The sequence below is a fragment of the Symphodus melops genome (assembly GCF_947650265.1).
Source record: "Symphodus melops genome assembly, chromosome: 14".
Taxonomy (NCBI): domain Eukaryota; kingdom Metazoa; phylum Chordata; class Actinopteri; order Labriformes; family Labridae; genus Symphodus; species Symphodus melops.
In genome coordinates, this window is record NC_136704.1 from 19,406,428 (window position 1) to 19,422,555 (window position 16,128).

The 16,128-nt window shown below is 43.6% G+C and overlaps 1 protein-coding gene across 5 annotated transcripts in view; it reads left to right on the forward strand.

Annotated features, from left to right (window-relative positions):
- Positions 1-16,128, forward strand: part of drosha (drosha ribonuclease III) — a 115,080-nt gene that overhangs the window by 27,724 nt on the left and 71,228 nt on the right. For all 5 annotated transcript variants that reach the window (XM_079361103.1, XM_079361102.1, XM_079361101.1 and 2 more), the window contains 2 exons: positions 4,117-4,224; positions 10,109-10,216. In XM_079361103.1, coding sequence (XP_079217229.1) covers positions 4,117-4,224; positions 10,109-10,216 — 216 coding nt within the window. The remainder of the gene's footprint in view (positions 1-4,116; positions 4,225-10,108; positions 10,217-16,128) is intronic.

Genomic DNA, 16,128 nt, shown 5'->3' on the forward strand with positions numbered 1-16,128 from the left:
CTTTCAGAGAGAATCTTTTTCCGAGCCCCTTTGCATGGTCATTTCAATGCTATATCAATTCACAGTTCACAAAAAAAAAAAGAAGTCACCTTGTGAGATGTGGATAATCTGTGAATGTTTAACTCTAAAAACGCCATCGGCCTCAAAATCCCTTTTTCGCTAGAGCCGCATTTAGCGCTGCATGATTTAGATGAATTTACAGCTCAGAATAAAACGTCCGTAACAGCTCTCCTGAGTTTTTTTGCGTGAAGGTCAAACAACCCCCTGGGACCGGAGACTGGAAAGGTTTGGGTCCGGTGAAGTAATGACCGTGTAGCCGAAGGGAATCAAAGGGTACCGGTGTGTGCGTGCGTGCGTGCGTGTGTGTGTGGCCTCCAGTAGCTTTATCCCACCATACATCTCCTGTCGGGACTTACCGTGAAGTTTTCTAAAGTAGATACAGCTTCTGCACTTCCTCAAGCTTTTGAGTGTGCCACAGATCCTCTTCCTTTCCGTGTGTTTGATACACTCTGAACCAATAATGAGCAAGAACTCAGAGCTCAATTAGCTTGTTTCCCAGGTAGCTCGGTGAAGCTGTCCCGCTAACAGGCCCTGACAATCCTACTGTCAGCCTGCACCGGAGCAATTAGTGAAGCCAAACACATGCACACTCACACACCGTGGTCCATCAGGCTCCTCCACCAGCATTAGCTATGTCAGTGTCTCTCCTCTGCAGTGGCAGCGTGGCATCACTGCTCATTTAATGCCCGAGGGAATGCACTCGAGAGCTTTCTGTGTAAATGGTCTTTCAGTGGAAGACTTAAGCGCCTCGCAGCTCTGAGAGGTAACTACTACCATTAAGATTCACCCTGTCAGAGGTGTTCACAGCAACACTGCGCTCTTCCTCAAGGAATCTTTAGTTACCTCTGTGCTCAGTTTTTTCGAGTCTACGTCAGCTCCAGGGAGACCAAAAAAATGGCGGAGCACCATGCACGGCTGAAAGCTGCCTCCTCACCCGGGCGTTTTGAGTCTTCGCACGTTTCGGACCGTGAAGGACTGCATGTGTGGGCGGGGATGGCGTGGCACAGAGCAACATGCAGGGGGGGTCACTGTGTGTGCTGCCCAGATGGATTTTTTGGGTGATTCCCTCCATCCAAAAGCTTGACTTTGCCTTCAAACAAACAGGCGGATGTCATCTTCAGAAAAAGGCCAGACTTTCTAGTTCTGGGATTAATTGTTGCATTTCTTTTAAAATGTCTTGTTTTTAAAGATGTGACACATGTTGCACCTGTTTGTTTTTTTTTGTGTTTTTTTTTTCAGTAAAAGATTATGTTCTACAACCACGCAACAACAACAACAAAAAAACTTCTCAGGCAGTGGAAGAATCTTTGTTTCATTCTTCCTTCTAATGAGATTTTTAAATAAAACATAAAGATCAGGAACAATCCATTCATGTTAAAGAATCCTCAACATCTTATGAAGTTGAGCAACGTGTGGTTAAAGGTGTTGCCCTAAACATGGGATACGTGGCCCCAGGATGTGGGAATCGAACCCCTGACTTTCTAGTTGACAGACGACCGACTCTTCCGCTGAGCCACAGCCACCTGTACTCCTGTATAAATCACGGTTAACCAGTCATAATGAAATCTGCTAATGACTCTATAACACATTTCATTCTTAATACTGATATCAATTATGCAACTGATATAAATCTCTGTTCACTTATGTATGCACCAATAATAAGTTATTACATTTCTAATATGCTGTGCTTTTCATTTTTCCTCTTCCTAATAATCCGTTTTTTTTTCTCTACAAAAGTCAAACACAGAATAAGAATTCAGTTTTCAGGAAAAAAAATTGCTGCCTCATTTGTTAAAAGATATTCAAAATAATAATGAAGCAATTATACAGAAGTGTGCTACTTTATTATGTCATATCTCTAATTTGAATAAGTATTCAGCCCCCGAGTCGCTGCTTTGGCAGTGAATTCAGCTCTGCGTCGTCTCTATCAGCTCGGCATATGTGGATTTGGGGATTTGCTCTGATGCTTCCTCGCAGATTTGGCCGAGCTCAGTCGAGCTGTGTGAGGAGCATCTTTTTTCTTTTTTTTTTTCTTTTTTAAAAGCTATCTTAAACTCCTTCCGCAGATTTCTTCCCATTGCTTTCTAGTCTGCGCTTCAGCCGGGCCACACAAGAACTTAACATCCTGTTTCTCAGCATATTTCCGACCTGACTGCAGAGTGTTCACGAGGATCATCGTCCGACTGCAACATCAATGAGCCCTGATCGGAAGACTTTTCATTAATTTGGTGCTGTCTCTGTTTTAACCCTATGCATACCTAATTTTACCTCAAATTCCCCCCAATGTCCAGAACATCTTATATTGAGAGCATGCAACATCCATGAGGTCAGCTCGGACAAAAAAAACCCAAGTTTATCCTTCCAAAGTTGTCAAAGTTGCTTAAAAAAAATAATAATTTTGCTCTGGATAGAAGAAATATCAACACTAACATTTATGACAATCTGTAATTACTTTTAAGATCCATTTTGAACACAGTCTAGAACTAAGGACTCAATAAAACTGGCTCGTCATCAGTATTATCAGTTATCCAAGGACCTTTGGATATTATTTTTACACGAATGAGTTTGAAAAGAAAAAAATATATATATCAGCAAGCATCCAATCCAGAGAAGCACAAACCAAAACACGCAGCTGCTTTCATCTTGTAGCTCTGCATCTCTCACACTCTGCAGACAATGATACGAGGGTGAGCTGAATTCACCTAATTTAAACCGCAAAAAAAAAAAACGGGGAGGGAGGGAGGGAGGGAACGAACATGCCACAGATGTGCTCTGGCATTCCGCACACAGACAGTTTCAGACGCCGTCTTTTTGGTGTTTGACCTCCGCCTGATCCAAAAACAACACAAGCACTCCTCTCAGACGGAGGACGTGATGATAAAAGTCAAATGTTTTCGTGACTTGTCTGTTTGACCGGCACAAAGTTAGTCTCCCTCTGCACTCCCCATCCTTTTTAATTATTTACTTTTCGTACTTGTGTCTACTCCTTGACCCTGTAGAGATAGTGCGGCATAAATAACGTATTTACATATCATTCGCACTTTGCTGTGATTACTGCTTTCCATATACAGTGGCTGGCTGTCCATGCAAACATTAGCTGTGTGTTTGTGAGACCGTGAGTGTGTGCGCGCGGTTGTGCGTGCGCGTGGGCGAGCCTGTTCACTTTGATGCGCAGTTCAAAGTAGGATGGCATTATTTATTCATGCCTTTGTTGTTCTTATTTCCTCTGCGAGTCAAAAATTCCTGGCGTTCCATTTTAGGCAGATCACGGCGAGCTCAGACGCAGTCGATAGCGTCTCAGTTGAATGAAACACATTTCGGTGCGGCGCTCACATTTTAGGCGGTGCAGTCTGTCAATACATCTCCCATCTTGGTTGTTATTTGTAGGACTGTCTTGTCTCAAACCCCCCCCCCCCCCACACACACACACACACCCCACCTCTCTCTTCTGACTGAATCTCCAGTTATGTGCTGGAGCTGACATGATGCTGTGTGTGTGTGTGTGTGTGTGTGTGTGTGTGTGTGTGTGTGTGTGTGTGTGTGTGTGTGTGTGTGTGTGTGTGTGTGTGTGTGTGTGTGTGTGTGTGTGTCTATAATGATTCCTGCTGCTGCTGATGGAGAAACCTCCAGGCTCTTGCGTGGTGGTCCTAATGGGGCAGGCAGGTGTCTCAGCTCCTGCTTTCTGGGACTGAAGCCTCAGTATCATCCTCCACCCACAAACCAGCAGCACCACTGCCCACAGCCAAGTACACCCATAGCAGGGCTTCAATTAGCCGGCACCAGCCGAGCTGTCACTTCCCCTGATGCTCCTGTCCACTGCTGTGCTGTACGCGCGTCACACCGTGGAGGTTTCATTTTATTGCATGTGCCAGACTACGTGTTTGGGGGGGGAGCAGCAGTGAAAGAAGGGAGATGGGAGATAGAGGAAGAGGAGGAAGAGGAAGAGGAAGGGGAGGTACGGGGGAGGTTTTTTTTTTTTTTTTTCTAGAGGATGGGAGCCGTCCCTGATGGCTGCGCACCGGCGGATCAATAATTGACTGGCTGGTTGTTTTGCAGGAAGCTCTTCAGAAGATCCGTCAGAAGAACACCATGCGCCGCGAGGTGACAGTGGAGCTGAGCAGTCAGGGCTTCTGGAAGACCGGCATCCGCTCCGACGTCTGTCAGGTAACAAAGCCAACAACTGTACGCACGAACACACACACACACACACACACCGGCTCATACACACGTATACTGCAGTACATAAGAATGAATCTGAACACGTGAAGCCAAGCATTACAATCACATGTTCATACACAGATCCTGAGCTCAGTCTCACAAAGGCACCCACTGTTTGACGTTTGAATAACATTTACTCAATAGTAATAACTTTATTTATAAAGAGCACTAAAAAGGGGTTTAAGGTGCGTCTACACACAAGCCAAAAAAAAATTCAATTTTCCCCGGACGAAAGAGTTCCCCAACAACGTCAAGACCCAACAGCAACAAAGACCAAAGAGAGAATCCAACCAACATAAATACCCCAAACATCACGCGAACACAACAGCATAAATTGAACCAAAAGGGACCAAAGATGTCAGAGGAAGCGAGTGCCTTCAAAGAGGAAGGAACAGTAAGTCGAAAGCGATTGGAAAGATGCAAAGAAGAATTCACAGAGAGAAAAAGTTTAAAAAGTGATCAGAACATAAGTGAGAAAAGGGCATTACACGGTGATGAAAAATTAAAGGACCAATTCAAGGAAATAATTACAGTTTTTATAAGGGAAAAAGTTCATAAATAGATTAAAATAACTTAAAAAAAAAAAAGAAGTTAAATCAATAGAGGTCACAAATTCAGTCAAATGAAAGCCTAGTGGTTGATGCCACATCCCGGCGTCCCAGGTTCAAATCCCACCTGAGGCTCCTTTTCTGAATGTTATTACCCTCTCTCTCTCTCTCTCTCTCTCTCTCTCTCTCTCTCTCTCTCTCTCTCTCTCTCTCTCTCTCTCTCTCTCTCTCTCTCTCTCTCTCTCTCTCTCTCTCTCTCTCTCTCTCTCTCTCTCTCTCTCTCTCTCTCTCTCTCTCTCTCTCTCTCTCTCTCTCTCTCTCTCTAAAGGCACAACAAACCTCAAAATCAATCTGAAACGTAAACTGTCCATGTCTGTATTTGGTTCAAAATAAAGAGCATAAAACAATGGAACAGACTAAAGAGAGACTGCAGTTATTCCAGTTAGAGCCTCAAAGTGGTTTATGATCCTTTGTTATTAAGTAATACATCTCTTTTATGAGAAAAGTGGTTTCATGTTTAAGAAAGAAAATTAAGTATAGTGTCATTATTTGTCACTTTTTGTTTTTAATGAACTTAGAATGGAAAACGACGAGAAGGGCAAATCTTTACACAAGTGGCTGAAAACGTCAGCGTTTAGCATGTGTTTTGGTAAATGATAAGCTGATGTTAAAGAAAGTGTTTTTATGGGCCGAGAGTTCATACACCTGCTTGCCTGTAAACGCCACTCTGTCCTTTGGCTCCACTTATAGAACTGAATCAGACCAAATCAAGGGTCTACGTCTTAAGGGTCCAAACAGCAATCAGACTATGAACAGTTATCAATCAAATATTAAAATTCATTTTAAAGCTGCCTGAGGATAATCCAGGCCGGCATGTTATCTTATTACATTCTCTCCCTAGAAGAGACTTTTAAAAGACTTTGGCAAACCTTTCAAGGAGCTACACATATTTTTTGTTTTTCGTTTGTGTTGCATAAATATTCTGTTGGATCAAAACTAACTTTTTAAAACCTTAAAGGTCACATATTATGCAAAAAAACTACCATTGTTAAAACCAATGTGACCCTGTTCTGTCTTAAATCCCCCCAGTTATGCAGAGATCAGACCATCCTCTCCGTCTTTTACCTGCTCCACTTTCAGAAAATCTAAAATAAAAGTCTAAATGCCATTCTGAGATTTTCCCTTAGTGACATCACAAAGGGCTGTGACCCCTCCCCCAGATGGGTGACACTCCCACAGCTACTGTATATGTTTGTTTTGCTTTATCACCACAAACAAAAGGGCATAGAGGGAATAAACCCGAGCCACCAAAGCCCTTCCTGAGAGGGGCGTGGTCAGACACAGCTCATTTGCATTTAAAGCTACAGACACAGAAACAGCCTGTTTTTAGCAGGGCTGAAATAGAAGGGTTTATAAACCATGATCAAATACAGGATCAGAGTGGATTTATAACAAGAAACTTCACAGACATGTAAACTCATTGACATGGAGGATAATATGTGACCTTTAAATTCTCATGATAACACAAACAAAGTAACCAGACGAGGCAGCAGCAGAGCAGACACTCATGTTTTCTTCATAACTGTTGTTTCAATGGACTCTACTGTCTTCTGTTAAAGCATTGTTACGACTAAATCAACTCTGGTTGAAGATGATTTAAGGCTTTGGTTAAAGGCTTCTTAGCCTTCTGTAGGAGAAGTGGTCCGTCTATCACAGATCATTTCCAAGACATTTAGAATAACAAAAATAACACTAACAAGCTTTTGCTGCGTCCAAAACAAGAACCTACAGGGGCCTTCCTTTGATCAGGCATATCGCCCTGCAGGTGTAACGTTGCAGACATTACAGGTGCCGTGGTTTCCTGGCTGCCAGTTAAAGCAATCTCCTACACATCCATTAGTTTGCCTAAAATCTGATCAAAACATTTGTAGAATGACGACTCAACTTCCAGGAAAAAGTTCCCCAATTTCTAACAACGGCTACTTTTCTGTTAAATTCTCACATACATGCGCACGTCTTTACTTTCCACTTAGATGGACACGGATCAGCGCTCAAAGCAAACGTCACACATCTAGAAAGTTGGCTTCTCATCTTTCCACACATTGCGTCACTTCTCAGTTCGAGTGTCAAAATCAGTGTCGGGGAAGTGGACTCCCGCAGAGCTTCAGCAGCCGTACCCTTCATTAAGTCGTTTTATTTCTATACAGTAAGAACACATGTTCTGCTATCTCCCACGATGCACTTTTCAGCAGCTAAATGCTGCAGCTAAGTGTCTTCATTTGCCTGAATGGGACATTAAAAGGGTTTACAGTTCTATGAATGCGTACTGCACATTTTAGCACGTGCAGCCCTAATGAGACTTGAATCCTAACCTTGGATGTGTTAGTGCCATGCTCTGCACACCAAAGCGTGCAGATCTGTTCTTGGATTTTTCAGCGCAATGGAAATGGAGTAGCATGCTTGATTTTCATATTCCATTATTTATTGTCAATTCTTTTATTTTTTGGCGTGTTACTCAAGAAAAAAAAAAAAGAAAAAGAAAATGCCATCAGCATTGCACGTCTTTTTTTCTTGCGGACACATCACCTTCTCTCCCCCGTTTGCACACTGCAGCTGATGCTCACATTTGGGAAAAGGAATGACAGAAAAGTTTCTTGCCTCACAGACCAGACCTCTCTTACAGCAAGGTCTAGCAAAAAGAAGGATCCGATCCATAATTGCCGCCCAATTATATTTGCTTCAAGCTGTACTGCTACGACTAATTGGTTCATGAATAATTTCAGTTGGAACCGCGGCGGTACACTCTGCACAAAGTGTGACACGGCAAGTGATAACAGCAAAACTGACCCATAGATTCTTGATTTCCCCCCCCCCCCCCCACCATAAGAAAAGAAAAAAAATACTGCCGCTCTATTCAGAACAAAACCAACACCCTCATTACTGACATTGCTCAGCTACACCAAGGTTGTTTCACTTGAAAGGCTCTGTCAAGGACCAGGTTACACATTGGAGGCAGGAACTGAATTTCTTAACCCATCAGTGTTTATTTTTTTTAAATTAATCCACATATTTCTGTTTTGATTAAGTGTTCTTACTTTATCTTCCTGCCATCTCTGATTAAATTCCTGCGAAGGCTATCAGTCGGTCCCTGCGAAGGCTATCAGTCGGTCCAAAATAGGTCAAGGAAAAGGCAGCTTGTTTTCTCTTCTACCAAGCGTAGGATGCTCTTTATCTACTGTATTTATCACCGTGTGCTGTATAGATTGGCACTCCTACATATGTCATAACCTAGAGAGAGCTTTGGTTGCATAAATGCCGTCCACAAACCTGAGTGCACAGATGCCTTCATGCTCTTTCATTAAGTGTATGAAAATAATAAGTAAGCGCGTAAAACACAAGAATTCAGTTCTTCAAAATCTTTCCTGATATTTGGGTTTGAAGTTGGTGGCGTTTCCTTTTCCTTTCTTCTGCAAACCTTTCCTGAGGTTAGGGGATCTAAAAGGTGAATGGGTTTAAGTTTGAACAGCTGTGTAAAGTGACCATGAGAAGCAGCGAATTCTATCCATACACATTCATAGGCTGCCGACGAAGCAGCGGGAGTCATTCAGGGTTTAAGTGCCTTGCTCTGGGACAGCCGATGTTGATTGGCTGAAAGATGGCCGACTCTACCAACTGAGTAGTCTGGAGACCTGTGGGGCGGGACTTTAAAAAAAATGTTCATCTCAAAATCGTAATCATGCATGCTTCCGTTAAGTTGGGTAAAAATGTACATTTTCGACACGGATGCAACTACAGATTTTTTTTCTTCGCGTGTGTGCCGCCAGTTTGGATACCAAATTACATCAACGTCATAGAAAGGCTAACAAATGAGCTAATATAACACAGCACAGTGTCTGAAATGTTGACACTTTAATGCCTTTCCTCAGATGAACTTATAGAGTGCATTTCTTGAAAGTGTCTGTGTCTTGTTAATCACCCAGCGATGGTGCAGAGATTTGTGGCACCACTTCCTGTCGGTGACACAAATGTCCTCAGTGTTGGTCGGTAGTTAACTGTGTGAAATATTCGTTTAAAGAGACTCCAGACAGCGGATATAAAGTTTGAGAGTGACTTTTATAGGTAGTGTAAGCACGGTTTAAAATTCATGCTTGCAATATTTCAACCAGGAGTGGAAAAGAAAATTCCGGACGCTGGTCCACTTGGACGGTCTCCAAACTGCCCGAACGTCAACCGTGACAGCAAATTAGAAATTTCCCACCTTTTAATTACCAGAGTATCAACTCCAACAAGCCCCCACCATGCCTTTTCTACACACACACACACACACACACTCAGTCACTCCGGCACTCATCAGAGCAGGTCAGACGCTGTAGACACGACCAGGGCCCGGCTTTGTTAATTGGCTGCTTAACAAGGCCTGGGGATTGTGTCACCGCGGCCCCCATGATGGCCCCAGGGCTACGTGGCAGCATCGCTTGTAGCCGCCGGGCCTCGTGCTCACCCCTCCCCACTAATTAAAACACGCATGGCTCCCTCCTCTCTCATGTGGTGGCACGGGGTTAATGTGTGTACACCAGTTTCTCAGCCTCTCTCTCTCTCTCTCTCTCTCTCTCTCTCTCGACCGGCCGACTTGATAAGCCTCCACTAATGATTCTGCAGATTGGCTCTCTCACTGACGGACTCGTTTGCTGACCGGGGCGACTGTTTTTCTCTCGCACCCTCACAGTCGGTGTCACACTCCCTCTCTGATATGCGCACTCACAAGTCATCCACCGAGTCCTCCCTCCTCTTCTATTCGCTCACTTTGTTGCCCTCCAACTTTTTTTTTTATTTTTAGCGCGCGACGGTTCAGAATGGGGGACTCTCAGTGTTTGTCCGAATGGAAGTGTGTCAACACGTCGAAATGGTCTTCGATTGGACTGTCCGGTCCAGATGTGAATCCCCCTCCTCGCTGTCATTCCCCCCTCACAGAGCCAGCGATTGGGTTTTTGATTATTTCATCTCTCTGTTGCAGAGCACCACTTAATAAATAATGACTGGCTGATTGATTTCTCCCTCCCTCTTCGTTCTATCAACCCCTCTCCTTTTCTCTCCCGCAATCTCTTCATCACACTGTCTAAAAAAAAAAAAAACACACACACACACACCAATCTCTTTTCTTCCACATAAGGCACGATTCTTATTTTCTATCTTTTTCCCCCAATTTTTTCCACCTTCAATATTTTCTCTTCGTGTCGCCTTATCGTTTCGCCCTTTTCACCAATTCTCTCTGTCCTCCACAGCACGCCATGATGCTGCCGGTCCTCACGCACCACATCCGCTACCACCAGTGTCTGATGCACCTGGACGACCTCATTGGCTACGTCTTCAAGGAGCGCTGCCTCCTTCAGGTCAGACACAGTCATGACATCTACTTATTTACAGAGTGATGCTGCATTTACCAACCAACACAATTATTTTACAAATGTGCCAACAGTTGTGTTTTTGCTGAAGTATTTTGAAATCCTTCATATTCTTATAATCTGCGCAACCTCAATGTAAAAGATATGTTTGTCAACAGAGCATAGTATTTGATTACTGGCTTTTAAAATGTCTTTTTTTAATAATAAAATAAAAAAAAGTCATTGTCTTCACCATTTTGACCCATTTACCAAAAACTTTGATTGGAGCAGATTTCATAAATGACTCCATCTGTGTAGATGTTGAAGCCTTACTCATCACTGTGGCTAGGGCTGGAAATCTTTGGGTGTCTCACGATACGATTTCGATTCTTGGGGTGACGATTCAATTCAGATTCTATTTTCGTATCGAAGCCAATCTCGAATTTTTTAGTCCATACCTCCGTGTTTCTTGCTGCTTCATTTGGCTTTGTACTGAGTTAAAGAGCTAGCATTAGCGCTTAGCAGGGAGTGACTGATTAGCTCCAATTTTTGGGAGATACAAATCTATTTAAAAAATCAGAAGGTAAAAATCTTGATATTTTTCCCCCCACGTCTAACTGTGGCCTGTATACAAAATCTGATTGGCTATCTTAAAAAGTACACAGGTATACTGGCTGACTCTTAGTTATAAAGCTCTTCTTGGTTTTTCGTTCCTTCTTATTCATGTTCATAACTCCAAAGAACAAGAAACCATTATGCCTCATTTTCCTGTGATGTTTTTTTGAAACTGTCTGTTCCTCATGTCCGGACTCAATTTGGGGAAAAGAGCGTTTAGTTTTGCGGGCCCTGTCTGCATGGAACAACTGATAGATCTCATTTCGCTTGAAGTGTTTGGCTCGATCTTAAAAAGACAAAAAAAAAAAAAAACTTACCTGAGACAGCTGGACAGTGCCTGTGTCTTTGAATCGTATTCTGTGATCCCAATTCTGCACTTTATCTGCGAAGCAATTTACAGAGTGTAATAGTTGATGCCCTCCTCGTACTGTCTGCGACCTGTTTTTTAATCATGTCATGTTTATTATGATGTGTGCTCCAGCTGCCCTGTTGGCCAGGTCGCCCTCGTGAAACAGATCTCGATCTCAACAGGTTCATTACCTGGTTAAAAAAAGGCCAAATCCAAAAATGATTATTTAAAAATGGTACATTCAAATCCGTTCACACTGAATAGGATGTTGGATTAATAAACTGTGCGGTAGCGATTTTGTTTTTACTTGATCACATTTTAGACGGGAAAGTTTAAATAATGATCTCCAGGGGTGAAATTTTGATCTGACATCAAATGTGGTGACTTGAAAGACCAAAGTCCTCGCTCTGAGCAGCAGAAGAAGATTGAAGTCTACGGCCATTAAAGTTATTATTCCAGATCAGTTTAAATTGGATCATGTTCAAATCCCCCAGCTCCCTTTGCAAGTCCATTTCCTGAAAGTTATCGGCTGGCATGCTTGATAACGACCGAGACAGATAAAGGTAGGTAAATCCCTGCGGCTCTATTAGGAGGCCGGTTAGATAGCCCGATAAGAAAGTCAACATATTTTTGTGGAGGGGGTTTCTTGTGCAACAGAGATCCTGGAAGGCAGCGTTTGCCTCATTATTGTGCCCATTCCACCTCTGCAGGGAGAGTTCAGGTAGACTCAGAGGGCTCAGGAGTCATCTGAGGTAACCCACACACCGGCCTGAGTCACATCTCTGCAGCGAGCAGCGCCGGTCTGCTGTGAGGCGCGGTGACAAGTCGTCAGGACAACAACAGCCTCCTCTGTAATGCCTCCCCTCTCTCTCTCTCTCGCTCTCTCTCTCTCTCTCTCTCTCTCTCTCTCTCTCTCTCTCCCCCCTCTCTCCCCTCTGTCAGGTCTGCAGCCTCAAGCTTGCGCGCTCTCAGAGAGCGAGCCCCACGGCTGCCTCCAGCAATATTGAAGAGCTGTCATAACCTGATACATTAGAAATCAATGTGTTGTAGCCTATTCATCGTTGAAGAGGAAAAAAGGATGCATAAAGATTGGCTCAAGGCTCTGTGTGTGTTTGGTCGGCGCGCACGTCAGCGCCTCGCTCCGAGTGTTTCCGTGCGGTTGGGATTTGCACACATCGATCCATGATTGGCCTTTTTTTTTTTTTTTTGTCATTTGCATAATGACGACCTGTCCTTATGAGCGCTCTAAAAAAGGGGAAACGTTGACCTGCTGCGAAGGCCCGCCCATCACCTGACAGGCTGAGGCCCCCCCCCCCCCTTTTCATCGCCCGTTTGTAGCTTGACACGCGCGTCTCTCAGGGAGAAGTTAATGGATGTGTCCATCCCTTCATTTCTTTCTCTCCACACAAACCAAAACAAAACAATCAGTTTGATCATAGCAGCTCACACACAGGCCTCTGCAGTGTGAGTGGCTTGTCTGTCAGCATCCCCGTTCTGTCCACTGAGGCGTTAACGCGACCACATTGCTCCATGTGTGTCTGTTTATGCGTGCGCGTTTGGACAAAAGTCAGGGTTGTCAGCAGTTCAACACGACTGGGACTGGAAAAATGACCCAAGTAGGGAGCCATCATTGCTGGGCTTACAACACTTTTCCTCATCTCCTGCCCACATCGGCGGCTAACGTCCCACAGCGCACGCACGCTCTCTGTCCAAAAATGGGTTTGGGACGGAGCGGCTTCACCAGTGCAATGGTGCTTGTTCCAAACAACCCTGGTTTTTTCCCATCTGCCATCACCTCCCATTTCGCCTCCACACTGATGGGACGATCGCATTTAATGAGTTGAGTGATTTCCAGAGGCGGTCCATCCATTTTTCAAGTCGGGGAATCTGGAACTGCTCTCTGATTATGCATTATAAATGAAATGTGTTCTTCGATACCAGGCGTGCGACCTATGAATTCATTCACCTGCAGCGGTTTGTAATGTGTGTTTGGTATAAATTATCGTTTTTTTTTAAGTAAAGACAAACCACAGAATCAGTGTTAGGACATCCTTTGATGAGGGGCCCGAGGCTTAAAACGTGGACCCAAAAAAAAAGTCCCTTTGGCCACAAATACCTGAATCGCTACTTGTGTTAGCATTCCAGTGTTGGTAAAAACCACACAAAAGGTGCATCGTAATGGAGAGAGAGCTAATGAGTGCTTTGAACGTACTGATCATTTGGATCACGGGCTAATGTTTTACAGATGGTTTGACACGTTTCTATCTGTGTTTTGATGTTCTCATCACTTTCATAAGTCCTTTTACAGCTCCTGTAAATCAGAGCTGACGTCCTCTGTGAAGTGGCAGCTGGCACCTGATAAAGCTCAGGCTGAAAGGAAGTAGCATGGAGCTGCCATGATGAAGGGCCCTACAGTCCTCTCTTGTGGGGAATTAAAGCAGTACCGACTTCAGACAGGTGACAAATTAAAGGATAAACCAAAATAAATCTTTTGGTATTAGGCCACATTGTGTTTCCAGTTCCTTGGCGATGCTTCTACCAAGTTACTGGTTTTTGCTTGATGGATGGAACACCATTTGCTTTCAAGGATTTTCCACCATTTGGTGTTTTAGATGATGGCGCCGTGTTCAGCGCTCTTAACAGGTTCTGTAGGTCCAAAACCTCCCATAAATATCAAATGGGATGTGATCTGGTGGCTGTCACATCCAAAGCCTCTAATTCACATCATATTTGTACTCGTCAAACCATGCAGCGAGTTCTCTTACTGCATGAATCCAAGAGAAAACTCACCAACAAAATTGACAATTTGTATTTGTCTCATACTCAAACAGATGTGCAGTGAAATGTAAAGACTGTTCCGTGTCATGCAATGACAATAAACACTAATTTTAGTATTACACGTACAACAAAATAGAATATAATGTCAAAAAAAGGAATTATTTGAATGTAAAACATATAAAATATAGAATAGAACCAGGGTCCAGAAAAATCATAGTGTAAAAAGGATTATTGAATGTACAACATATGAAAATCTATATTTTTATAGGCTAGAATTGTATCATTGTGGGATAAGGTGGATCACTTATGAAAACGCGAATGCCTTGCTCAAGGGCACATGCTGGGGAAGTGAACTGGCACCTCTCCAGTTCAGTTAAGTTCAGACCTTTTTGTCCCTGGAAGGGAAAATGTGATTTACAGCAGTGGACAAACAGACACAACAGACGCAATAACAAAGGACAGTGCAACATAACCTGAAGGAATACAAGAAAAAAAAATTGAATGGAAACAAAATGAATAAAGTGCAGTCAAGGATTAAAGATAAAAATGCACTAATTGCACGAGGAACATATGAGAGTTTGTATCTGCTGCTCTTGGCCCTGGGCAGCCTTGTTACCTCGGACCAGAGGGGAGGAGATGAAAATTCCTGGAAAAGATCGACTACCTGACCAACCTCCAGATTTGCCAGCTCTTGTTACTTATCTTGATACTTGCCTGAGTAACATGGAATGGATTTCAAATGGTTATAGTTGTTGCTTCAAAGTGAAAGACTTCTCCCATGATCCCTTGCTCCATCGTGATTGCATGGGGGTTTTTCAAGAATGATTTCTAGAGAGGAAACAGACTTGGGTGGTTATTCCTAGTTTGGGAAAATGAAAACAGTAGATCAGAACAGGGATTTAGTTCTAGCTGTGAAGGCTAATGAGCTGTACTCCCATTAAAGGGACCAGAATTGATTTCCCTTTTTTTTTTTTTTCATACTTTCCTTTAGAAGAGATGAAAGCGGTTCATCTGGGAAACCAGAGGGCTGGGTGGGTCTGTACAGAATCGGCGCTTGTTTCCAGCTCATTCTCTGTAATGTTTTAATGAAAGCATATCTGGAGAATCAAAAAAAAATCGCAAGAAGGCCACGTGTCGTAAATGTGTAATCACTATACTCGGAATCAAACGATGTTCTCGTAGCTTCTCTGACTCAGTGCAGCATCACACCTGATATTGCAGTACAGAATGGCAATGTGATCCTGGCATGAGGCAACTGAGAAAAAAAAGCCAGCCTGAGCGCAGGAGCCCTGCACTGTGCACTTCCCCCCGCCTGGATCCAGTGGAGCCACGACCCTTTGAAGCTCCTCTTCTGAGAGCCTCCCTGTTAAACATTTAACATTTAAAACTTTTGGGGGGGGGGGGAGCTGGAGAGACGTGCTCATGGTCGCCGCATGCTCCCAGGTTCGTATAATCCCACCCACCCCCTGTTGCTTCATCCCCATTCCTCCCTTCTGACCCATGCTGACAGAACGAGAGGCATCACAGAGCATCTCAATAATTAAACTGTACAAGTATTCGGCCCCGCTGCTGGTATTGCATGCTTTTGTTTGTGTGCTCTAACGAACGCTGCCGTGACTCTGTGTACTGAGCACAAGGCTTTTTTTTTTTTTTTTTTTTTTTTTTTTTTATGTATTCATGGTGATGTTTACTTCGCCATGCTATTGAGGTAAGCATCTGTTTTGATCGTGGCTGGTCTGAAAACCATTAAAATATTTGCTTGTGCTTCTGAGCAAATATTTGAACTGTCATTTAAATTTCAGGGTCTTTAAGAGGGGGAGAGAGGTCTAAACTGTCCATCTGGGAGACAATGTCCATTGCTCTCAGCACGGTTCACATTGGGCAGTTTTTGTGCAGATGTTCGCTGTTTGTAATGCAGCTAACGACCAGTGCGGTCATTGAGCTCTCAGCCTACAGTGAAGTTGATGGTAAATGGACTTGAGCTTGTATAGCTCTTTTCTAGTCTTCTGACTACTCAAAGCACTTTTACACCGCATGTCACGCCTACCTATTCACACACTGATGGCTGGTTGCTATGTACTGTATATTTCCCATCAAGTAACTAATCCCATTCACACACATATTTACGCCCCCTGACGCAGCAGTAATTCGGGGGTTTAGCGTTAAGGAGACAGCGACT